The 24997-nt window shown below is 43.4% G+C and overlaps 1 protein-coding gene across 9 annotated transcripts in view; it reads left to right on the forward strand.

Moving 5' to 3' along the window:
* Positions 1–24997, forward strand: part of TMEM67 (transmembrane protein 67) — a 79612-nt gene that overhangs the window by 18064 nt on the left and 36551 nt on the right. For all 9 annotated transcript variants that reach the window (XM_053248895.1, XM_053248898.1, XM_053248896.1 and 6 more), the window contains 8 exons: positions 2707–2772; positions 4109–4268; positions 6396–6519; positions 14488–14593; positions 18762–18818; positions 18912–19010; positions 22418–22516; positions 22907–22993. In XM_053248895.1, the coding sequence (XP_053104870.1) occupies positions 2707–2772; positions 4109–4268; positions 6396–6519; positions 14488–14593; positions 18762–18818; positions 18912–19010; positions 22418–22516; positions 22907–22993 (798 nt within the window). The remainder of the gene's footprint in view (positions 1–2706; positions 2773–4108; positions 4269–6395; positions 6520–14487; positions 14594–18761; positions 18819–18911; positions 19011–22417; positions 22517–22906; positions 22994–24997) is intronic.

The following is a 24997-nucleotide window of genomic DNA, read 5'->3' on the forward strand; positions in this document are numbered from 1 at the left end:
AGGGCGGTTTACAAAGAGAAATAACAAATAAGATGGAAGTGCCTCCCATTTACACAAGCACCTTAGGATAATCTAAGTTTTTCAAAGAATTGTCCCTCTAAGTACAGTTTGTTATTAAACATAGATATTCTGTATTCTTTCTACACGTCGTCAGCCGATTCTCCTGAAATAGAATCAGTATGAAAGTCATTGTAGGCATTTTAATGTATGTATGGAGACTTGGCTGCATATTTCAGAGTAGAGCTAAGCCGCTTTTGAAATTTTTTTAATGTCCACTCATAGGTATTTGTTGTCTTTTTACAACTAGATTTCTGCTCATTTTTCAAAAGGGGCTTTTCAGATTGTCCCTAATTAAAACATTTGTCTCCATAGATGTCCTTTCGATAACCTCTTACTTTGTAATACTGGTGAGCAGCAAAGAAGCTCAATCCAGTGCTGCTTTGCATGGTTCTGACAAACACTCAATGATCCATACAAGTAGTGACTACGATGTTTATGTGTCTGGGCAAGCTTTGGGTACATAAAATTCTCCATGTTGTTGAAGCGAACACGGAAACCCTTGCCCATACAATGCTTTGAATATGAACTATGGTTTCAATGTATCCACGGGAAAGAGGACAGTTATGGTTGATTGTCATAATGATTTCAATTCTATGGAGGTGCTTTGTGCGTTTATGGCAGGGGGGCATTGGGTAGTTCATGAGCGACAGGTAGTTCTTGGGCTTGTCTGAAGCCTTTGGGTTTCCCTTCTGCTTCCTTTCCAACCAGTATTGCAGATCTGCTTGGCATGCTGAAAGGGAGCATGGCAGGGACAGCTCACTAAGGAGGCGAGGTGCAGGGTTGATTTGATTTAAATAAAAGTAATTTAAATCACAATTTAAATCGCTTCACATAAGGACTAAATTTTAATGATTTAAATCACAATTTAAATGACTAGTCAGGAAGATTCTATTTAATCATCATTTTCTATAAAAGTACATTCTTGTTGTCTAATATAAGCTAAATATATATTTAGAGATAGATGTAGGTTTCATTTTTAGAAGATAGGTACACACTTCTTATACTGCTGTTTCATTCGGGCAACCAGGCCATGAATTTCAGTGTTGCACTGTTTGGATTTTGCACACATGCCTTTCTTACCCACAGGTACAGGGATGTCATTAAAATATTACCAAATGGGGTCTCTCTTATGGTCTGCTGACACGATAGATGTTTTCCTTCTGTAGTGGAGGATACACTCGGAAAAAGTTTCCTCAGGACTGCATGAATACGTTCACTTTTGGTTTCACTTTCTAGTCCCCTCCCATGTATTTCTATCCAAACTCCTCCTCCTCTCTCAGATCTACTCCATCCCCCAAATCCTTTGTTCATTCATTGACCTTTGCACTTTTTTGCGGAGGGGGGAGCAAGGGCTTGACTGTGTCTGTTTGTGCGTACTGCATGTACATTATCTGCAGAACAGGACTGATCAGGTCTGTTAATTCTCATCCCCACATATTGCTGTTAAGATGTTCATAGAATATAATTAGAATTTATGATTAATATTCATGATGATATTTTTCACCTAGGTTCTTTATGAACTATTATTTAATCAATTTAAATTTTTAAAAAATCCGCTTTAAATCTGATTTGCTGTAGCTTCTGGGCATGCATCCATGGATGTGGTTTAACCCCATCCATCCTTAGTTGCTCAGAAGCTACTGTGACGCAAGAAGGAAAAGGTGCCATGCAAAGGAGGTGAGGTAGAACCCAACTGACTAGCCCAGTTCCTTGATGCTGGTGTCTGCCTCGGGCATGGCCAGCAGCAGCGCCAGCACTTAAGCTGGAACCTGAGCATGGCCACACCATTTTAAATCCCTCTCTGTTTGGGTGCTCACTGTTTATTTTACCTTCTCTCCAGTTTCTTTCTCACAAAAGCTGCTTCTCATACTCTCCTTCTGCAGCAAATTCTTCCTGGAAGTCCTCCCTTCTTACCCTCATTCACCCAAACATGTATCCCCAATACTTAGTAGCTCTTGCTGGACCTTTGTGCCAGACTTATTGGCTAGAAGGCTGGACAGAAATGGGGAAGGGGTGAACAGAAAACTGGGAGTGGATTTTTTTGAGTATTGAAAACATTGGACACTCTCAACCAAAGTTTTCCTCGTGAAAGAGGGGCTGTGATCAAGAATGCTGACAGCTTGTTGTCCTTTTAAAAACTGCAAATAACTGCACTTCATCAAGCCATCTTCAGATCTTGATTACAAATGTTGACTTGAAGTACAGTTGGCACATTGACAGCCATAGTTCAGTGTCTTTTTTCCTGGGTTCATATGACACACTCCACAGGAGTGTGTGCACTGCAGGAAACTCGGATTCCCAAGGAGCTGTCATTGATATCATTATGTGAACCAGACCTTTATATATCAAAATAATGTGTGTTAGATGACAATTTACAGTTAGATGACAATTGTGGTGGGCCACTGTAGGAAATAGGATGCTGGACTACATAGGCTTTGGGCCTGATCCAGCAGGGCTGTTCTTATGTTCTTAACTATAATATATATCTTGTTTTAGTATAAACAATTTAAGAAATTTTGTATTCTGTAATTTAATTCTGTTTTAAATGTTATAAACAGGGTTAGATACAGTACTTTTTGTTGTTTTGAGGTTTGAAAAGACTATGAAACAATTACAGATGATACATTATGGTTTTGTTTTATGCAGCTTTGCCCAGACACAGTGACTAAGTTGAATGCTGCTTATGTTTTTGGCACAACTTATCAACAGAAGGTAACGTAATTGCAAAGTGTGTTAGATATTTCCATTTTTAAAAAAACAGTTATTATTGGAGAGAAGAAAATAAGGTACTATTTAAACCGAGGATCAGTTATTCTCTGGTGTTTTTAGTTTTTGGTCCCTTATTAGCTGAATGAAGTGAGATTACTGGTAGTGTCTCACAGTGGGTAAAAATGAAATCATGAAGCATTGTACTATATCTCAAAAATGGAATTTTCAGAGCAAAAAATCCGTTAGAGAATTCTGTATTAATCCACTTTATAACCCATAATTGGTGACAAAGTCTGCAAAACCCAAGGACTTTGTTGAACCACCTCTATTCTGCTTGAGAAATCAGTACTTCTAAGACACCTGAGAGAACTAATGTAAGGACTGTATCCATTGTAGATCCCTCAGCATTTTTAATCTTTTCTCATAGTTTGGGTTGTGGTTATTCATGGTGTTAAACATAGCTGTAAATGGAGAGCCGTGTTATAAAGATTGTATTTGAGAATTGCCCAGTATATACCACAATTTCTTAAGAAGAAGATGGTGATGATTAATTTGTTTGTATCCTACTTTATTTCATATGCTCAGAATTGCTTTAGATCATTGGAACCATTTCCCAAACCTAATGTTCTGTTCAGTGATGTAACTCAGGGGTTCCCAACCGGTGGTACGCCAGATGCTGCTAAACTATCACTCCCATCATCCCTAGCTACAATTTATTGTGGCTGGGAATGATGGGAGTTGTAGTTCAGCAACATCTGGAGTGCCACTGGTTGGAAACCCCTGATTTAGTTATGAAGCAATTTGTGTCATTCTAATGCTGCGCGGGAGATGGCAATGGTAAACCCTCCTGTATTCTACCAAAGACAACCACAGGGCTCTGTGATCACCAGGAGTCAACACCAACTCAATGGCACACTTTACCGTAAAGTGTGTCGTCAAGTCGATTTCGACTCCTGGAACCCACAGAGCTGTCCTGTGGTTTTCTTTTCGTAGAATACGGGAGTGGTTTACCATTGTCTCCTCCCACGCAGTATGATATGATGCCTTTCAGCATCTTTCTATATCACTGCTGCCCGATATAGTACCAGCAGGGATTTGAACCGGCAACCTTCTGCTTGTTAGTCAAGCATTTCCCCGCTGCGCCATTCTGTAATTTATTTGCCAAATGGTAATAGTATGTTTATCCTTTGCATTGTGTGAAAGAAAAGCATTTATTATTCATTTTGAGGGAAGAATTTGCATCTTCAAAGCATGCCAGGGATTTCATTGGAATTTGTGAGTGGATGTTTTATTCTATTATGTGTCAATGTTATTACTATTATTATTATTTTTGGTACAGTGTACAGTTTCTGTTTCCAAGATTTTAAAGGATTATTCTCATCCAGTGTTTTATGATGTGTTCCTTGAATATTTGGATGAAGAGGATGGGCAACAATACCTTTGGGCAGTTCCCATTCTAAACTTAAATCTTCAATTTAATGAAATGTTTGTGAATCAAGGTAGGAATATTGATCTGACTCTTTTCAGTTGATTTCTGTTATATACTGTTATAAAAGGACTTTCTTGGTCCTTCTGGATCTCTCGGCGGCTTTTGATACTATTGACCATAGTATCCTTCTGGAACGTCTGAGGGGATTACAGGTGGGAGGCACTGCTTTGCAGTGGTTCCGCTCCTACCTCATGGGCAGATTCCAGATGGTGTCCCTTGGAGACTGTTGTTCTTCCAAATCTGAACTTTCCAATGGTGTCTCTCAGGGCTCCATATTGTCTCCAGTGTTGTTTAACATCTACATGAAACCTCTGAGAGGGATCAGCAGGAGATTTAGTGCAGGGGGTTATCAATATACTGATGACACCCAAATCTATTTCTGCATGTCAACATCATCAGGAGAAGGCATAACCTCCCTAAATGCTTGCCTGGAGCCAGTAATGGATTAGATGAGGAATAACAAACTGAGGCTGAATCCAGATAAGATGGAGGTACTTATTGTGCAGGGTCAGAACTCGGGAGACTATTTTGATCTGTCAGTTCTGAATAGGGTCACGTTCCCCCAGAAGGAACAGGTACACAGTCTGGGGGTGCTTCTGAATCCGAACCTCTCCCTGGTGTCCCAGGTTCAGGCAGTGGCCTGAGGTGCTTTTTATCAGCTTAAGCTGATACGCCAGCTGTGTCCATTTCTTGAGAAGTATGACCTCAAAACAGTGGTACATATGCTGGTAACCTCTAGGCTGGATTACTGCAATGCGTTCTATGTGGGGCTGCCTTTGTACGTAGTCTGGAAACTACAGTTGGTTCAGAATGCGGCAGCCAGGTCTCTGGGTCATCTAGGAGAGACCATATCACTCCTCTGTTGAAAGAACTACACTGGCTGCCAATACATTTCCAGGCAAAATACAAGGTGCTGGTTATTACCTATGAAGCCCTAAACAGCTTAGGCCCTGAGTATTCACCATGAGCCCCACCGCCTTTTAAGATCACCTGGAGAGGTTTGTCTGCAGTTGCTGCCAACTTGTTTGGCGGCTACTTGGGAACAGGCCTTCCCCGTTGCTGCCCCTGAACTTTTGAATGCGGTCCTTGTTGAAATAAGAGTCTCCCCATCTCTGGCAACTTTTTAAAAGGCATTGAAGTCACATTTATTCACCCAGGCTTTTAATTAGATTTATGGTTTTAAAATTTTAATGTTGGTTTTAAATTATTTTAATGTTTAAATGATTTTAATCATTTTTGTTTTTTGATGTATACCACCCTGAGCCACTTTTGGAGGGATGGTATATAAATCAAATAAATACATAAAATTAATATACCTTCAGTTGAAAAACATAATAAATGCAACAATTATAGACATTCTATAATATATGAAGCTGTTGTTTCATTCTGTATGTAATTATATCTTTGTTATAATATTCCCATCTTACTTTGTACATATGTTGCAGCATCCACCCTAAGTCATGAGTAAGTCCCATTGAAATTAATTGGACCCAAGTTAGTGACCAGATAGTCTAGGTGCTGCCCATTGATTGCAAGCTTAATCTGGGATGTTGAAAAGTGGTGGATTTTGAAATGAATGTCAGAACTGCAACAGGTTTTGTGACACCTTGAATAATTTATGGAGGTTTAGAAGCATAGTTTCATATATTGGTGCCTGACAATCAGTGGATCCTCCAAAGTTTCTCAAAAAATGTACTCTATCTGCTTTAGTAATTATCACAGTAATTATTTAGTAATTATCACATAAATAATACAATAATGCATTTCTTTCTAGTTGTGGCCTCCCAGTGATCCAAACCACTGGGGTGCTCTGCTCTTTGTCCACTTTTTTTCTTTGAAGGAAGATTCATTCAGAGTCTAGAATAGGAGACACCTCTTACTTCTTCTCTAAAGGCACAACAACAACCCTGCTGGATCAGGCCTAAGGCATATCTAGTCCAGCATCCTGTTTCACTTGGTGGCCCACCAGATTCCTCTGGGAAGCTCACAGGCAAGAGCTGAGGCATGCCCTCTCTCCTGCTGTTGCTCTCCTGCAGCTGGTATTTAGAGGCAACTTGCCAGTTGCCTTCCATCCTCCGTAGTGAATGAGTTAAGTTTTTTCTTAAAAAATGATAATTTCATCATCTCTTTTTCAAAGGTGACAATATGAACAGCTGGCTTTTGACACGGCGGATGTTTCTGGTGGACACTTTAAGTGGGCGAGAAAATGACTTGGGAAGCCAACCAAGAATAATCCGAATTGCTAGTGAAATAACAATAAGGTGAAACCACATTAAGTCAACTCCACATGAACTTAAAAATTCAGAAGCCAGTCTGAGAACTTTACATATTAGTCACAAAATGTAGGATTGGTCATAGTCCAAAAGAGAATTAAGTGTACTTAAACTTTTTTAAAGCAATGGACTTACATTTATTTAAACCTGTATTCAGTTGGGACCATTACTTGGAACACATACCATGAAGTAACTACTTGCTTAAAAGTAATGAGCACCAAGATTTTCATGTCCATTATAATCTGAAAGTAAACCAAGTTCTGCAATAGCTGTAGATCTCATTGACACTAGCAAGACATCTCCGTATTTGGCAGAAGTGAACCAGTGCTGTATTTTGTATTGTGATTGTTTTCCCAATGAACAGTAGTAACAACCTGGAATATCCATCATGTAACAGCTGCAGAAAACTTCAAGCTACTTTTAAGGACCACTATAAGAATATAAGAACAGTCCTGCTGGATCAGGCCCAAGGCCCATCTAGTCCAGCATCCTCTTTCACACAGTGGCTCACCAGATGCCGCTGGAAGCCTACAGGCAGGAGCCGAGGGCATGCCCTCTCTCCTGCTGTTACTCCCCTGTAACTGGTACTCAGAGGCATCCTGCCTCTGAGGCTGGAGGTGGCCTATAGCCCTCAGACTAGTAGCCATTGATAGCCATCTCTTCCATGAAGTTATCCAAGCCACTCTTAAAGCCATCCAGGTTGTTGACTGTCACCACATCTTGTGGCTGATAATTCCACACGTTGATTATGTGTTTTGTTAAAAAGTACTTCCATTTGTTGTACCTAAATTTATTGGCAATCAATTTCATAGGATGACCTCTGGTTCTAGTGTTATATGAGTGGAAGAAGAATTTCTCTCTATCCACTTTATCTACACCATGCATGATTTTATAGACCTCTATCATGTCTCCCTGCAGTCATCTTTTTTTCTAAACTAAGAAGCCCCAGGTATTGTAGCCTTTCCTCATAAGAAAGGTGCTCTAGGCCCCTGATCATCTTGGTTGCCTTCTTCTGCACCTTTTCCAGTTCTACAATGTCCTTCTTTAGATGTGTTGACCAGAATTGTACACAGTATACCCAAGCGTGGCAGCACCATAGTTTTGTATAAGGGAATTATAATATTAGCATTTCTCGGGTGAGGACATCTCACATGGGTTATCCTCCCAAGCATGTTCCAGAGGGCAGAACATATTTAAATTAGTCAAAGCCTTTAAGAGGCCTGGGAGGATAGCCCCTCCCAGTTTAGTTTGTCCTGCAAAACTCCAGAGCAGACGACACTGCCTTGCTTCTATTACCACTCTACCTCTACTCCATTTTTTCTCTTCGCCTCCTTCACCCTTCTGTACCTCACCTTCTATACCTTAAAAAACAACCAAACAAAAAAATCCTCCTCTACCATTTCTATTGTCTTCCCCACTCTTTTCTCTTCTCCTGCCGATGGAACCTCAGAGATCCAGCATCCTTCATGTGCTGATGCCGAAAGGGAAGAAATCGGCGGACTCCTTCCAGCCCGATAAGCCCCATCACCACCATGTGATGGTGTATGCTGCACAAAACACCCCGCCACACACCACTACTTCTTTGTCAAGCACAATGGGGGCATAAGGGCCACAACCCACTTTCGGAACACCAGAGTGTCTGACTTACAGCAATCTAACGCGCTCGAAAGCATGACCATTCGACCTCCCCCCAGGCCTGTAAGCCCCGACCTAATGGTCCTAGAGGAGGCCATCCTCAGCACTCTGGATATCTCGTGGCCAGAGACACTTCTGGCCAAACCACCCGGTTACCTTGGAATGGACGCTGACACGTCCAAAGAAAGGGAAACCGATACCCAGAGAAGGGACGGACAATGTATCCATGGGCTCCTCCCTACCAGTGAATCCTGCTGGGTTCCCGGACTCTTCAGCGCTGGGAGAAACGCTGTCTTCTCGATCCATTGAGGAGGATGTGGGCGGAGGAGCTCCAAACACACTGCCACTCCAACTACTGCCTATTCAGCCGGAGAGCATGCAGATAGAGGCCTTGACAATACCGGCCCAGCCCACTTCAGTCTGATCCGGTGAGTCCAGGACCCTTTGGGCCAGTAGCCCCTAGTGGACCAGTACATCTCCAACCTCCCGCAGGCCCCGCCATCCCGCCCCCCTCCCACTGGAGAAGTACCTGAACCCTGGTGTCTCTGGTTTTCCTCTCTTTTAAACCAGACACTTGAAAAACATCACCCAAATCGCCCACATAAAAAGCACAACAACCGCAGGAATCAGTCCGCCTCCGCCTCCTCACAGGACTCTGACTCCTTTTCGGTGTCTTCCAAACTCACTCCTAAAAAGAAAAAAAGAGGTCATAAGCATTCCCGTAAGTCCAAGGGAAAGAAATACAAAAAGTCAAACCAAAAGCATAAGCAATCCTCATCTGAGCATTCATCCCTGATCTCTGACTATGACTCCCCTGACCCTCACCCAGGCAGACCTATGGAACCCCTGCCCCCACATGGGCCCTTCACTCCCCAACTAGACCCAGAACTTGAGTCCAAGGAAGAGGGAGAATGGTTGGATGGCCAACAGGTGGAGCCCTCTTCCCATTCACGCAGGCTCTTTCCATCTGAAGACTTTTCTAACCTGTTTGTGAAAGCCTTACAGACTCTGGGCCTGAATATTGAGAGCCTACAGGGTAATACTGCTCCTTCCAGAGAGTCTTTAGTCCTTCCCACCACCTCTTCTCCAGATCTGTTGATTCCACTACTGGAAACCTTTGCAGAAGCACTAAGACAGGAATGGCAGGCTCCTTCTGTACAGAAGAAGACTACTACACTGACTAACAAACACTATGGCTTTGTCCCGGCAGCAACAACCTTATTTCAGATACCTCCTGTCGAAGTTCATGTGGCTGCTCTCACATCTGGTGCCATACTGCCCCAAGACAGAGAATCCATGTTCAAGGACCCCACTGAAAAGAAGCTTGAATTCCAACTTAAGAAAAACAGTGAATGCATTTCCTTATCCATACGGGCGTTCATAGTTGCTTCTATCTTTTCTAGGGCATCACTTCTCTGGACGGATGGACTCCTTCAATCGCCACCACCTGATCCACCCAGACAGAGACTGATTCTCTTAAAAATTCAGAAGGCCCAAACATTCATCGTGGATACAACACTTGATTTGGTACGTTTCGGAGCACACGCCAGGGCCAACAACGTGGTGGCCAGATGCACCTTATGGTTTAAACATTGTCAGGTCGACACAGCTTCCTGCTCTAACCTGTCATCAGTCACCTTTACAGCTAATCAACTTTTTGGGGATGAGGGCTTACAAGATATCTTAGTGGAGATGAAGGATAAGAAAAAAGCGCTCCCTTCATCCACCTGCAAAGATGACAAGTGACCTAATAGAAGATTCAACCAGCTCTTTCGGCCCACTTTTCATCCCAGAGACAAGGACGCAAGACCACAGTGGACCAACTGGAACAGGCCTAGCTTCAACCTCAAGGCTAATGCTACGAAGCAACACTTTGGACAACATTCCAAACCTCAACAATCATCCTGGCCCGTCGGGCATGGGAGGCATGGTCTGATGGTTTCTTGTACGTCGACAGTTCGCTATGTAAAACTACGGCTGCGAAGGCTACAGACTTACTTGGCAGAATTCTGCCGCAATGTTGATTCACAAAATATGATACTACACATTCCAGAGAACGTGCTGGCTTCCCTACATTGGTGGAGCAGCAGAGTAAATCTCCTACAGGGCATACCATTCAAGACTCTGGTTCCTATGGTAGCTATGACAACAGATGCCTCAATGCTAGGCTGGGGGGCACATCTGTCACATCTAAGGATACAGGGCCTTTGGTCAACACAGGAAAGGTGACTACACATAAACTTCTTGGAGCTCCTTGCGGCCTACAAAGTGCTAAGGTCATTCCAGAAGACCATTGTAAACCAAGTGGTCCAGATACAGATGGACAATATGATTGCAATTGCGTATAGAAACAATCAAGGCAGGACTGTGTCACAGACACTTTGTCAACTCAATCTACAGATGTGGAATTGGTGCCTTGCACGAAAAATCCATATGCTAAACATCCATATAAAAAGAGAAGACAACACATTGGCAGACGTGTTGAGCAGAACACAGGTTCTATAGCAACACAAATAGGAGGTGGACCCAAAGATCCTGAAAGAGATATTTGCCCGTTGGGAAACTCCAATGGTGGATCTTTTTGCAACTCAAGAGAACAAAAATGCAAACAATATTGCTCAAGAATGGGGCTGGGAAGCTACTCAAAGGGCGATGTTTTCCGGTACCAATGGACTAAAAAAAATTTCTATTTGTACCCACCTTATCCATTGCTGAACAGAGTTGTCGCCAAGATGTTGCAGTACAGAACCAGGGGCATTCTAATAACCCCTTGGAAATCAAGGCAACCATGGTTTCCACAGCTACTCAAACTTTTTATTGGAACCACAGGTGTTTGCTTCAACCAGTCAACCAGATAAGCCAAGAAAGAGGGCTACTGCTGCATCCAAACCTTCAAACACCGAATCTCACAGCATGGAAGATAGGCTTCTAAGAAGAATCTTTCTCAATAACAGGAAACCATCCACGAGAAGGAGTTATGGAGCTAAATGGAAAAGGTTCTGCAACTATGCACTTACAAAACACTTTAAGCCCAGGAAAGCAACAAAGCAGGTATATCACCTCTTTAAAAACAAAAAGACTAGCGAATGTATCAATCAAGGTACATCTGGCAGCAATATCTACATGGCACAAGGGCTGGGATGGAAGTACAGTGTTCTCACACCGAAAATACAAAAAATTTATGAGAGGTATAAATAATGTGTATCCACCAGTGCGTCAGCCCATGGACAGTTGGAGTCTGTCCTTTATACTCTCTATGTTGACTGCAAAGCCTTTTGAGCCTTGGCAACCACAACCTTGAGGTTAGCTATGTTGAAAACAATATTCTTAGTGGCAATAACTAGTGCAAAGTGCATGAGTGAACTCTTGGCTTTGCTCATAGATTAGCCGTAAACTAAGTTCCATGAGGATAAAGTAGTTAAGCGATTAGATCCAGAGTTTAGACCAAATATAGTCATGGATTTCCATCTGAATCAGGATGTGGTCTTACCAACCTTCTTCAGGAACACATCTACAGCATTGGGACACTCTATGCATTCTCTGGATGTCCACAGGGCACTGTTGTTCTCTATTTAAAAAGAACGGAGGATATCAGGAAAACAAAACAACTTTTTGTTTCCTTCAAAGGACAACATAAAGGCAACTCTCCATCATGCCAACAAGTTTCACATTGGCTAGTAGAGACAATTTTAATGGCTTATAATCTACAAAAGGTGCCTCCCACAAAATCTGTGGAGGCCCACTCAACTCGGGCATATGCAACTTCGGCAGTTCATTTGTCAGGAGTAAAATATAGGGACATCTGTATGGCTGCATCCTGGTCTTCCGACCAGACCTTCATAGTAGGGATGTGCCTGAAACGTTTTGGAGGCCATTATAAAGGCCTTTGAAACGTTTTGCCTCTGGGGGTCATTTCGGCGCTTCAGCACCGGTAGGTGTAGTTGTTTAAGGGTGGGGGAGGGTGTACTCCCCCCCCCCGCTGCATTTCCCCTGCCGGCACGCCGTTATTTTTAAGCCTCTTGGGGCGGCAGTGTTCCTCCCTGCCGCCCCGTTTCCCCCATCGGCTGGAAGTGGCATGCACAGTAGACGGGCGTGCACGCTCGCAATGGGCTCATGCACACTTGCTACTTCCGGCCACTTCCAGCCGATGGGGGAAACGCCGCCCTGAGGGGCTTAAAAATAACGGAGTGCTGTCGGGGGAAATCAGGCAGAGGAGTGAGTGCACTCTCCCCCGCCCTTAAAGAACTACCCCTGCCGAACAACATTCGGGCACATCTCTACTTCATAGAACATTATGCCTTAGTCCTTCACTCTGCAGCAGCAGCCAGATTTGGAAGGACAGTTCTTAAAAGGGTTTTACAATAGCTTGCAGCTCCCACCTCCTTAAAGGAAGCTTGTAAGTCACCCAATGTTTATGACTGTCGTGGGATCACTATTCAGATAAACAGGTTGCTTACCTGTAACAGATGATCTGGTAGTGATCCCACGACAGTCATAAAACCCTCTCAAGCAACCCCACTGCAGAGTGCAAGCAAGAAGAAGAAGGCGGCCAAGAAGAAACTGAAACAGGGACGCCTAACCGCCAATATATACGAATGCTGAGCACGTGCAGCAGGTGGTAGTGGCCGTCTCGAGGAACTAACAAATTTTACCTGAAGTGATCTGCGCAGGCGCAGAACCCACTGTTTGTGAATGTTGTGGGATCACTACCAATCATCTGTTACAGGTAAGCAACCAGTTTTTCCCTAAAGGGTCCATGATATTGACTTGGTCCTAGGCACCACTCAGGATTAAATCCAAGGTCACCTTCTCTCTGGTTGCTTCCATAACCAACTATTCTAGAGCACAGTCATTCAGCGTATCTAGAAATTTGACCACCTTGTCATTACCTGACTGAATTTACCCAGTCTGTGTGGGGTAATTGAAGTCACCCATGATTACTACCCTACCTCTTCCTTGATGCCTCCCTGATTTCCTTCTGCAGCTCCCAGTAACTGTCAGCATTTTGATCCAGAGGGCAATAGCACACCCCTAGTAGCACATTTCCTTTCAAGCATTGTATTGTCACCCACAGGGATTCTGTGGGAAGACTCCAGTCCTCATAGGTTTTCTATCGTATACATTGAATCTCTTACCTGGTGTATACTACCTATCTTTTGGCTCGTTGATTTCTTTGACCAGCTAGCACAGCCTTCTGTCTGCTGTTTATGTGGTTCTATTCTGTCCTCTTCTGTTTTATCTGAATCCTCTACACTCTCACACCTTAAGGATGGCATTTGCTGAACCAGATACTACCCAGCTCCTGTCAGCTATTCCCCAGGCACCCTTTTAAAATCTACTCTGCGACCTTTTTAAAGGTCTTTTATAAGATCTTAAGCACCAGCAGTCTGGTTCCATCTTGGTTCAAGTGCAGCCTGTCCCTTTTGTACAGGCTTTGCTTGCCCCAAAATGTATCTCAGTGCCTAACAAATCTAAGCCCCTCCTCCCGGCACCAACGTCTCATCCACACATTGAGACACCTCAGTTCTGCCTGTCTCGCTGAACCTGTGCGTGGAACAGGTAGCATTTCTGAGAATGCTATCCTTAGTCCTTTCCCACTGTATCCATTAGGGATGTGCATGAACCATTTCGGCATTCTATTCCTAGAACACTGAACCGTTTGGGAACCCCACGTTCAAACCGATTTGGACGGTGTGTGGGGGGGTCATTTTTAGGCGCAGCGAGGGTGCCTTTACCTCCCCCCGCTGCACTTCCCCCTCAGGCACTGCTTCAAAACTGCTGGCGCAGGGTGGCTGTAAACCCTCTTGCTGCCCCAATCAGCATAAAATGGGAAGTGGCATGCACACGTTTGTGTGATGCATACATGCATGCATGCCACTTCCAGTTTTACACTGACTAGGCCGGCAAGAGGATATACAGCCCTCTTTAGGGGGAAGTGCAGAGGGGGAGGTAATGGCATCCTCCCTGAGCCTTAAAGCGACCCCCACCACCGCCTCCTGGGTGTGCACAGAACTGGTGCCCCAGTATCCATTTGTGCTGACATAGTGCAAATTATCAGTTGGTAGCTTGCACATAATGCACAACTCTTGCCACTTTTCCTACCTTATGCTGGCTTGGGGTAATTCACCTGTAGGAAATGTAATCTTCCTTTTCCACAACATGGAACAAATGGTAACTATCCCCAGTTAAAACTAACTGTAAAAAGATAAATGCTACAATTCTGCATTAGCTACCCAAAGCCTGATAGGGCCATACAAATGGCTGAAATAATGTATTCTGTCATCTGTGACTGTTGAAAAGGTGTTTATTACATTTCTGCAGCATTCGCCTTATGCCAAATACTCAGAGAGGAGCCATCTACCCTCCTTTGATTACAATTGCCTACAGTGATGTTCTGGTCCAAAATCCCAGTGCTGAGAATGTGATGGTGAGTATTTTCATTTCACTTTATATTTGTGTCCTGTTGGGGTTTCCCCCCCCCCCGCCTCGAGGAAAGCAAAGCAGCTAACAATAGAAACAAAAATAACCAGTGCACCAGTATCAAAAAAACAATCTGTGAAACAATAATTTCAAAATACATCTAATAATAACCAGGAAATAATTCTATAAGCAAGCCAAATCCATATCAAAAATGTCAATACTCTCATAAACATAACATTTCAATGGCTGACATCCTGACTTAAATATTACTCAGGGAGTATTTTAGAGGACCACTACATTTCAGTAAATTGAAATGTACTTACTCTAATAAATGTAATGTAATTACTGTAGTAAATTTAGTCAGGGTGTCAGCCAGTAACTTAATATCAAATTTAACTAATGAATCCAATAATATTTCAATTCAGTAAGCATACAAAACAAAACTAGAACGTCCAAACCAGCAACAGAAAAATACATCCATATTTATTTATTTTTTAAATTTTATTCTCCACACCACTCCACCTAATAGCACTGGGTGCTTAATATATAAAGATAAAGGTCAGTCACATCCCTCAGAATAGCAGCATTAAAATGAAAGTACAAAAAAATATAGGAGCAGCATAAAATGTCCTTGGTTCTTCAGTTCCCTTCAACCATCCAAATAGGCAATGCTAAGAAAGTTTCCAAACATCAATATGTCCACCTCTCAAGCTATCTTATGACCTCTTATCCAATCTCATTTTGACTTGTATTTTCCTAGATTCACTTAAGTAACAGTCTACCAATTTTAAAAATACATGTTAATGCCTATTTTTATATAGGCACATTTATATTCTACCTGACAACAGGCCTCCAAGGCACTAAAAGAAAGCTAATACAGAATAAGCATACCAACATATTTTTCTAAACAACAATAGTGATTTGGGGAGTGGGGGTGTGGATAGGAGCAGTGTTGATGTTACTGCTGCTGTGGCTATTTCAGGCTGTGTCTGTTGTTCTTCAAAAGCTCTGCAGTGATTGTGGGATAAAATAGCATCTCCCCAACAGGATATGTTCTATCTAATATTAAATTAGTGAATAATGAGCAACAAATAAATAATTACAATCTGGCCAAACAATGTGACTATAATTCTGAAATCTAAGGCAGTCAAAATGTACTGAACAAAACAAGCATTTACATGCCTGCCTAATGCTTCCCATAAGAAAGGGTCTTTACATTCGTTGAAATAGATTCTTGAGCTACCTTTGGCAAACTTCCTGGAGTAGAATGTTGCACAATTGTGCCAGGGCCTCTAGAAATGCCTCTTAATGTTGCATGTGCCTGGACTGTGCTGCTAAGAGGATATCCGTAGCTTCGCGTATCTGTGGTGGGGGAAAAGACACCCAACCTTTGCATACATGGTGGGGAGTCAGAAAAAAACCACGCCAACCTCACGTATCCGCAGATTGGAGGTGTCTAGAAATGATTGTGGAGGTTATTTCCGGTCGCCATTTTGTTTCTCGGAGCCACAAAATGGCTCCCATTTTAAAACAAAAAGTGGCAATTGGGGGGGGCACAGCACACCATGGAGGGAGCAGCAAAGAATGGTAAGGAGCTCCCCCCCACGCGTTTTCCCTCCAAAATTTACCGAAAATTGGCATTTTTGCCTTATTTTCCCGGCGACTGAGAACCTAACCCCCAATTCCCCATTCACTCAGTGCCTGATATTTGTGGTTTCCATATCCGCAGTACAACCGCAGAACAGAACCCCTGCAAATATCAAGGTCGTCCTGTATAGTAAAGGTAAAGTGTGCCGTCAAGTCGATTTCGACTCCTGGTGCCCACAGAGCCCTGTGGTTTTCTTGGGTAGAATACAGGAGGGGTTTACCATTGCCTCCTCCCATGCAGTATAAGATGATGCCTTTCAGCATCTTCCTATATCACTGCTGCCCGATTTAGTACCAGCGGGGATTCGAACTGGCAACCTTCTGCTTGTTAGTCAAGCATTTCTCCACTGCGAAACTTAAAGTGACCTGTATAGTACAGTACGTCTAATTTGCGAAGTGAATTACAATCTTTATTGTCCTCGCAACCACTCTGTTGTTTTCATTTTGCAAATAGGAAGTTAATATTTATTTATTTATTCACATTTCTAGCCCACCCTATACCCAAAGGTCTCAGAGCAGGTTATAATAAAACCAATATAAAACATAGTTAAAATTCAACATCATAAAATAAAAATACAGTGCCTGAGAGGGGAAGAACCACCACATCTCTAGTCAAAGGCCAGGGTAAAGAGGTGTGTCTTCATCATTCTCCTGAATGTACACAATGTTGGAGTTTGGAGCACCTCAGAGGGGAGGGCATTCCACAACCCAGGGACAACTACAGATAAAGCTCTCTCATGTGCCCCTACCCCTTTAACTGCTGACAGTGGTGGCACTACCAAGAGCACCTCTCCTACTTAACTGACAGGCAGGTCTATATGGGGGAAGGCATTCCTTCAGGTTTTTGGGTCCCAGGTTGTTCAAGGCTTTATAAGTCAGTGTTAAAATCTTGAATCGGGCTTGGTGGCAAATTGGCAACCAGTGCAGTTCCTTTAAGACTGGTGTGATGTGCATCTGGCCAGAAGTGCATATCAGCAATCTTGCTGCTGCATTTTGCACTAGTTGCAGCCTCCAAACCGTCTTCAGGGGCAGCCCCACATAGAGTTCATTACAATAGTCCAGTCTGGAAGTTAGCAGAGCATGGATCACTGTGGCCAGGCTATCACTGTGACCCAGATAGGGTCATAGTTAACGGACAAGCCTGAGTTGAAAATAGACACTCCTGGCCGCCGCTGCCACCTGGGCCTCCAGCAACAGTGACAAATCCAGGAGTACCCCCAAGGTGCTCACCTGTTCCTTCTAGGGTACTACCACTCCCTCAAGAACAGCAATAGCTATAGCACTTACATTTATATACCGCTTTATAGCCGGAGCTCTCTAAGCGGTTTACAATGATTTAGCATATTGCCCCCAACATTCTGGGTACTCATTTTACCGACCTTGGAAGGATGGAAGGCTGAGTCAGCCTTGAGCCCCTGGTCAGGATCGAACTTGTAACCTTCTAGTTACAGGGCGGCAGTTTTGCCACTGCGCCACCAGGGGCTCTTGAACAGGATATCTCCCCACTTCATGGACCTGAGAGCCCCTGACACACAACACCTCTGACTTATCTGGATTCAGTTTCAGTTTATTGGTCCACATCCAGCCCATTACCGCCTCCAGGCAACGGTCAAGCACCTCAGCTGCCTCCCCTGATCGAGATGGGGTAGAGAGATAGAGCTGGGCATCATCAGCATACTGGTGGCACCTCACCCCAGACCTCCTGACAACCTCTTCCAGCGGCTTCATATAGATGTTGAAAAGCCTAGGGGATAAGATCAACCCCTGAGGAACCCCACAGGTCAACTCCCAGGGAGCCGAACAAAATTCCCCCATGACAACGATTTGATATCGACCCTGGAGATAGGACCAAAACCACCGCAATGCAGTGCCTCCAACTCACGAAGCCATTCCAAAAGGATACCATGTTCAGTGGTATCAAAGGCTGCTGAGGGATCGAGGAGAACAAGCAGAGTAGCACTGCCCCTGTCCCACTCCTGGGTCAAGGAGAAGGCTGAGATAGTGATTTGCTCAGGGCCACATACTGAGTCTAAGTGTTCTGTGCTAAAAACATTCTAAATATTTCAAATCACAGGCCCAATTCTGTATCAACTGAACTTAAGTGCCTCACATTTCACAGGGTTCCCTATTTGTTTAAGATGTCTCTCATTGTCTTTTGTCCCAAGATACAGAAAATCAGTCTCCAGACTGCCAAGTCCTTTGCATATACAGTCAGGATTTCTACAGGACCCTGATTATCCTCTCTGTGTTTTCACTGATTGCATTATTCATTCACTTTTGGTCAGGTTCATATTCTGCCATTGAAGAGACATGCAGTCACCATTTTTTGTTACTGTCCTCCTTCCACTGTTCATGCTCTGATGCCATTGTTCTTGTGTCAAAATGTAAAAATGTATGTTTTTACCCATTAAATCAGCAGCCCTTAATTCACGTTTAATTTAATTTATGTTCATGTCATCTACTGTAATGTATTGCTGCACGTAATGTGGCATTTGCATGTGTGCTAAAATAATTATTTTACTCTTCAGGTTTCCTTTTCAGTAAACTATGAAATGAACCAATCCGAGGCTCATGTCCAGACAGATGTAAGTCGTCTCTCTCCTTGCCATACTTAGTCTATAGGAACTGGTTTACTGTTTTCTGTATTAAAAGCAATGTGCCTTTATCTTTCCCTTCAGATAGCATTGGGTGTTCTGGGTGGCCTGGCAGTTCTGTGGTCGCTTCTCAAGACAGCAGGCTGGAAAAGGCGTATCGGGAGTCCCATGATTGATTTACAGGTATGAATAGTCCTAGAGGATTGTATAGTACATGTTTTAAAATATAGATCCTGCACACACTCCCTTTTCTGTTACTTTGCCTCACTCAGGGTCAGTGCTGTAGGATTTTAATCTAACAAGCCAACCTTGAGCAGATTTACATGGAAGTAAATCCCCCTGGATTTTTATATATTTTTATACTGCTTTTCAACAAAAGTTCTCAAAGTGGTTTACATAAAAAATAATAACTTTTGGGACAGGGAACATCTTTATCAACAAGAGCTAGGATTATGAACCAGGAAGATGGTACCATCATAGTAAGGCATGTTGGAGAACCAGAGGTGAATGGAGCCAAAGCCACAGCTAGGTAGTCTTCCTAAGGAAGCAGAAACTGGGGAGTGGCGAGTAAATTAATACATGGCTCTAGATCAGGGGTGGGGAACCTTGGCCCTCCAGCTGGGGATGATGGGAGTTGTAGTTCAAAAACAGCTGGAGGGCCAAGGTTCCCCACCCCTGATCTAGATGGATACTAGGAAGGAAGAAAAGCAGAAAAAAACAATGTGGGGGGCCTGAGCCAAAGAGCTGAGTTTTTATCTCCAGGCAAGCCAAGGAGACTATAAGCAGGGCTAGCAAAGTGGCCAAGATCTTTGCTGCAAGTCCTAGAGGCGTGCTGAAGGAAATAGCTCAGTACTGGTTCTGAGATGTTTGTGCTAGGTTCATACACACACCAGGCTGACAGGACATTTTGCTTTCCCTTTTCTGACTTGTTAAAACTATGAAGTCATAATTGCCGATTATAGTTGGAACTGAAAACAAATGAAGCATGACCTTTCATTATTCATCACCTACTCCCTCCTTTTTATTTGTAAATAGCAGCCTTATAAACAGAGATCACACACACACACTTTATTTCAGAAGATGAATGTATCACAATATAGACATGCGAACTTGGTTGTAACTGAACTTGTTTCTAATGAAACATGTATAAGTTGTGCTATAATTAATGGAGGCATGCAGCTGGATACAATAGATCTCCTACTATCAGAGCATGTTGGAACCACTTTTTTTCAGTGGCACAGATGTGCATCCAGTGTACATCCATCCCCCATACTCTACACAGCTTCCTACCTTACTTGTCCCCTGCTAGTCCCTGCAAGTTTACAGTGGAGGATAAGCTGAGTGTAGGATCACTGCAGGCCATGAAATCCACATGTCCAGAGTAGCGTTATAAGTGCATAATTCTTCCATCTGGATAATGATCGTCACTCATGACAAGTGGGTTACTGCGCCTGTGCAAGGATCTTCCGGCTGGACAAATTCTTCCATTCCTCATCATGGAGGAGTAGCTTGCAGTGTTGGATTTAAAGGAAACATATTTCCACATAGCGATCCAACAGAACCACTGGAAATATTTGAGATGTATGGTGGAAGAGTCAGTATACCAATACAGAGTGCTACCTTCAGGTTATCCACCACGCCAAGGGTATTCATAAAGTGTATGGCAGTAATTATTTCATGCCTGTGCACTCAGTGTATTGTAGTTTTTCCTTTCCTGGACGACTGGTTTCTGGTAAGCCGGGACAGAGAAGAGTTACTTTTGCAGATTTGCTCTGTTCTGGACCTTCTAGAGAGCTTCGGGGTACAGGCCAACTGGAAAAAGGCGCACCTGCAACCAGCCAAGAGAATAGATTACATAGGAGTGGTGTTAGATACACAAACAAAAAGAGCTTACTTACCGAAGGAGAGATTGCCTCAGATTGTACAGTTGATAAATTGTACTGTTTTAAATGTTTGCCCTGGTTCTCCAGGGTTTTTGAATGTTTAATTGGTTTTATTCTGTTTTTATAGTTTTGATTTTAATTGTTAACTGGTTTTAATTGGTTTTATTCTGTTGTAAACCGCCTTGAGCCATGTTCAAAGGGTGGTATATAAATCGAATAATAAATAAATTAAGTAAGTAAATTTTCAACAAGAAACCAATACAGCAGTCATGGCAAGTCCAAAAGCTACTGGGCTTGATGGCCTCATGCAGTTTGGTATACACATCTGAGAATGTGTCAGCTACAGCTGTGGTTTCTCAAAATGTTCCATCCAAATGCGGACAGCTAGGTGTATTGCTTACAATCCTGTTACCTGTCTTAAAGTCCTTGAAGTGGTGGACAGTGGAAATAAGGCACGGTGTCTCGCTCCCTGTGCACTCAGCATTCAAATTTGGAACTGCATAGCTCAGAAGGCACACCTGACTGCAATCCACGTCAAGGGCATAGACAACAGCTTGCTGGATAAGCCATATACTTATTTTTACCCAATTAAGGTAATGATGCATATGGACCGGACTTTCGCCCAAAGATTGTATCTGATTTTCATATGAATCAAAATGTAGTACTGCCCACCTTTTTCCAAAATCCCACAACTGATCTGGAGAGGGAGCTTCACTCTTTGGATGTTTGTCGGTTCCTTTTGTACTATCTGCAAAAGACAAGGGACTTTCGTAGGACTAAGACCTTGTTTGTGCCATTTAAGGAAAGAACAAGAGTAGGAGAGTTTCAAGACAGTGAATTTCACATTGGTTAGTAGAGCTGATATTCCTGGCCTATAAGCTGCAGAAACTTCAGCCGCCTAAGGCTGTGAGAGCCCATTCAGCTAGGGTGTATGCATCATCAGCTGCCCACTTGTCAGACATTCAATTTAAAGAAATGTGTGCAGCTGCAACATGGTCCTCTCACTTACCTTTCATGAAGCATTATGCTATAGACATGGCTGCAGAGGCGAACTTTGGGAGAGGTATACTGAAAATAATCCTTGAATAATCTAAGTGGGATGCTGCACCCCCCACTGTGGACAGAGCCGGCTGAACACCCACTTGTCATGAATGACAACAGATCACTATCCAGATAAATTGCTCGCCTGTAACTGTTGATCTGGAAATGAACTGTTGTCATTCATGAGACCCTCCCAGACTTCCCTGCTGCAGCAATGTTTAAAAAAAAAAAAGTAAAGAGAGGAACTTATCTTACATAATGGATGATCGACAATGTATGGAGGTCTACCAGAAACAGAAGAAAATGGCACCCCAATTGATGGAAATAATGGACACGCTGAGCTCCTGCACGGCAGGGAGGGGTGCAAAGAGAAGCTAATTAGTCTGTCCGGAAGGCGCAGTAACCCACTTGTCATGAATGACAACCGATCACCTCCAGATCATCAGTTACAGGTAAGCAACCTGTTTTTACTGCACAAAAGCACCAGTGAAAAGCCATGAGAAATTGTGGCCTAAATGCAGCTCCAAATTCAAGCTATGAACTGTGATTATCCTCCCATTATCAGAAATTCAGACTCTGTGTAAAAATAGCATTTCCAGGTATCTCTGTGGGAACAATTTGACTGTGTCCTGATGTGTCTAATACATTTATAATCTGATGTTGTAGACAGTTCTGAAGTTTCTGCTCTTCTATGCTGGAAACCTCGCAAATGTTTTCTTCATCATAACAGTGGGAACAGGAATTTATTGGCTTATATTCTTCAAAGTGAGTAGTGTTGGTTTTTTCAATATGACTACAAATAAGCAATTGCAAATAAATCTGTGATATCTATAGGTTTACATGTTGTTTTGTTTTCCCTTTTTGGCTTTTCTCATCAGACCATTGAGGCAAGTTGTACCTGCAAAATATTTTCTGTGTGTGTCCCTATATTTTCCATTCATCTCTTCCTTTGACTCTAAATATGCTTGCATTAGCAAATAGAGCTAGTTAAAGTGCTCCAAATCCCAATTTTCTTCCAGCTTTGGTTACTCTTACAAAAGCAACCAGTACAATGTGATATGTGATATGAAATATGATATGATACGATATGATATGATATATATGCATACATATAATTACAGCTTATTTGCTATAACTGACACTCTTCACACACAGGCACAGCAGTTTGTCTCTGTCCTCTTACCTCTACCAAGGCAAGAAGATGATTTTGTTTCTTATGTGGGATGTGCTTTTGCTCTGAAGGTGAGGAGCTTGCTCTTATGTACCATGACTATATTTTATGCCACACTTGTTTTTCAAATTTTAAACTTTTACAGTTTATCAGATGAACCGGATTAAGCATTCATTAGGCAGAGGCTCTAGTTTGGCTGTTTTCTGAAGAAAGCATTTGATAATAGGCTCTCTTTTGGAGTGCTGCATCTTTGTCTAGGGCCATAACGATAGGGGGGCAGGCAGGGCACGTGCCCTAGGCACCACTTTGGTGGGACACGTGGGGGGGGGCGCCAAAAAGTGCCACGATCCCCCCCTGGATCGCACGGCGGTGGTGGGCGGCAGGGGATCGTCATCGTGTGCCCCTGGGTGGCGGTGAGCACAGCGGTGGCGGGCGGCGGCGGTGAGCGCGGCGGTGGCGGTGGGAGTGAGCGTGGCGGTGGCGGTGGATCGCCGAGTGCAGCAGAGCGACGCCGAGGCCTGCCGTCTGGCCCGGCGTCGCTTCCCAACTGCAAGGTGCGCCTGCGCAGTTCATTCTGTGAATGAACTGGTCGCTCTGCTGCACTCGGCGATCCACCGCCGCCCGCCGCCGCCACGCTCACTCCCGCCGTTGCCGCCGCTGCCCACCACCGTCGCGCTCACCGCCACCCAGGGGCACACGATGACGATCCGCCACCGCCCGCTGCTGCCATGCTCATTCCGGCCAGGGCGCAGGTATGTGGGGGCGGGGCGGGGGGAGGGCGCAATTTCAGGGGCAGAGCTTGCCCTGGGGGCCATTTTCCCCAGCTACGCCTCTGTCTTTGTCAGTAATAAGCAAGAGAGGAGGAGGATTAGGGCTCCACATATCCTGGCAGAAAGAAGACCGTTTGCAACAACATGTGCACAGCATGATCTTCCCCTTTTCACTTGCCAAGAGAGTGGGAGAATTGCACTGTTTCTCATGCTGTGATTAGCAACTGCCCCCTGAAAAACTGCAAAAATTGGGGCTTTTAGCCAAAGGGGCAAAAGTTTTTGTGAAAAGGCCCTCCCTCCATTTCAGCTCAGTCATAAAGCATTGCTAAACAAAGCATTGCTAAACAAAGTTCTTTAGCAATCTTCATTTGGAACATAGGAAGCTGCCTTATACTGTCAGACCATTGGTCCATCTAGCTCAATATTGTCTACACTGATTGGCAGCAACTTTCCAAGGTTTCAGGCAGGAGTTTCTCCCTGGAGATGCCAGAGAGAGAACCTGGGACTTTGTTCGTGCAAGCATGCAGATACTCTTCCAGTGAGCTATAGCCCCATCCCCTAAGGGGAATATGTTACAATGCTCACATGTAGTTGCCCATCCATATGCAAACCAAGGTGGACTCTGCTTAGCAAAGGGGACAATTCATGCCTACTACCACAAGACTGGCTCTCCTCCCTTGGCCTTTGTGTTGTAGCTTAAAATAAGTATTTGATTTATTTTTCTGAAAGACAGCATAGAGAAAACCACCACTACCACCACCAAATAGGTACATTTTTGTCATGTTTGTTGTACAGGAAAATAAGCCATGCTTAATATTGCAGCTACCTGTATTCTAGGTAACTAAGTGACGTATGTGAGTCACAAGTTTTGCCATTGCAGGCCATGATCTATCCAAATACTTTTAAAGATCCCATTTCAGAGACAGATTTAAGCACACGTTTGGCGCTTCCACTGAAATCAGTGGAACTTAAAGTGCTTCTCTTTGGCTTGATCATATTCACAGATTTTTAAGTCCCAAGGCATAGTCTGAAGGCACATGATACAGCAATCTTGCTAAAGCAAAGCAGGTTTCGTTCTGATAAATACACAGATGTCAGAATTCCCAGGTGGCTTATATATGCTATTTTGAGTTCTGTCATGGAAGAAAGTTGGGATATAAATGTAAATAAATTAAAAATATGAAGTTTGGCTACAGCTTTTTATCAAATTACACTTTTGTATATCACCTATGATCTAGAGCCCTCCTCACGCAGAGATCTATGGTTGATGGCTATGACCAGGGAAGGATCTAGGATCAGATGTGG

This window comes from Hemicordylus capensis, chromosome 4 (assembly GCF_027244095.1).
Source record: "Hemicordylus capensis ecotype Gifberg chromosome 4, rHemCap1.1.pri, whole genome shotgun sequence".
NCBI classification, from domain to species: domain Eukaryota; kingdom Metazoa; phylum Chordata; class Lepidosauria; order Squamata; family Cordylidae; genus Hemicordylus; species Hemicordylus capensis.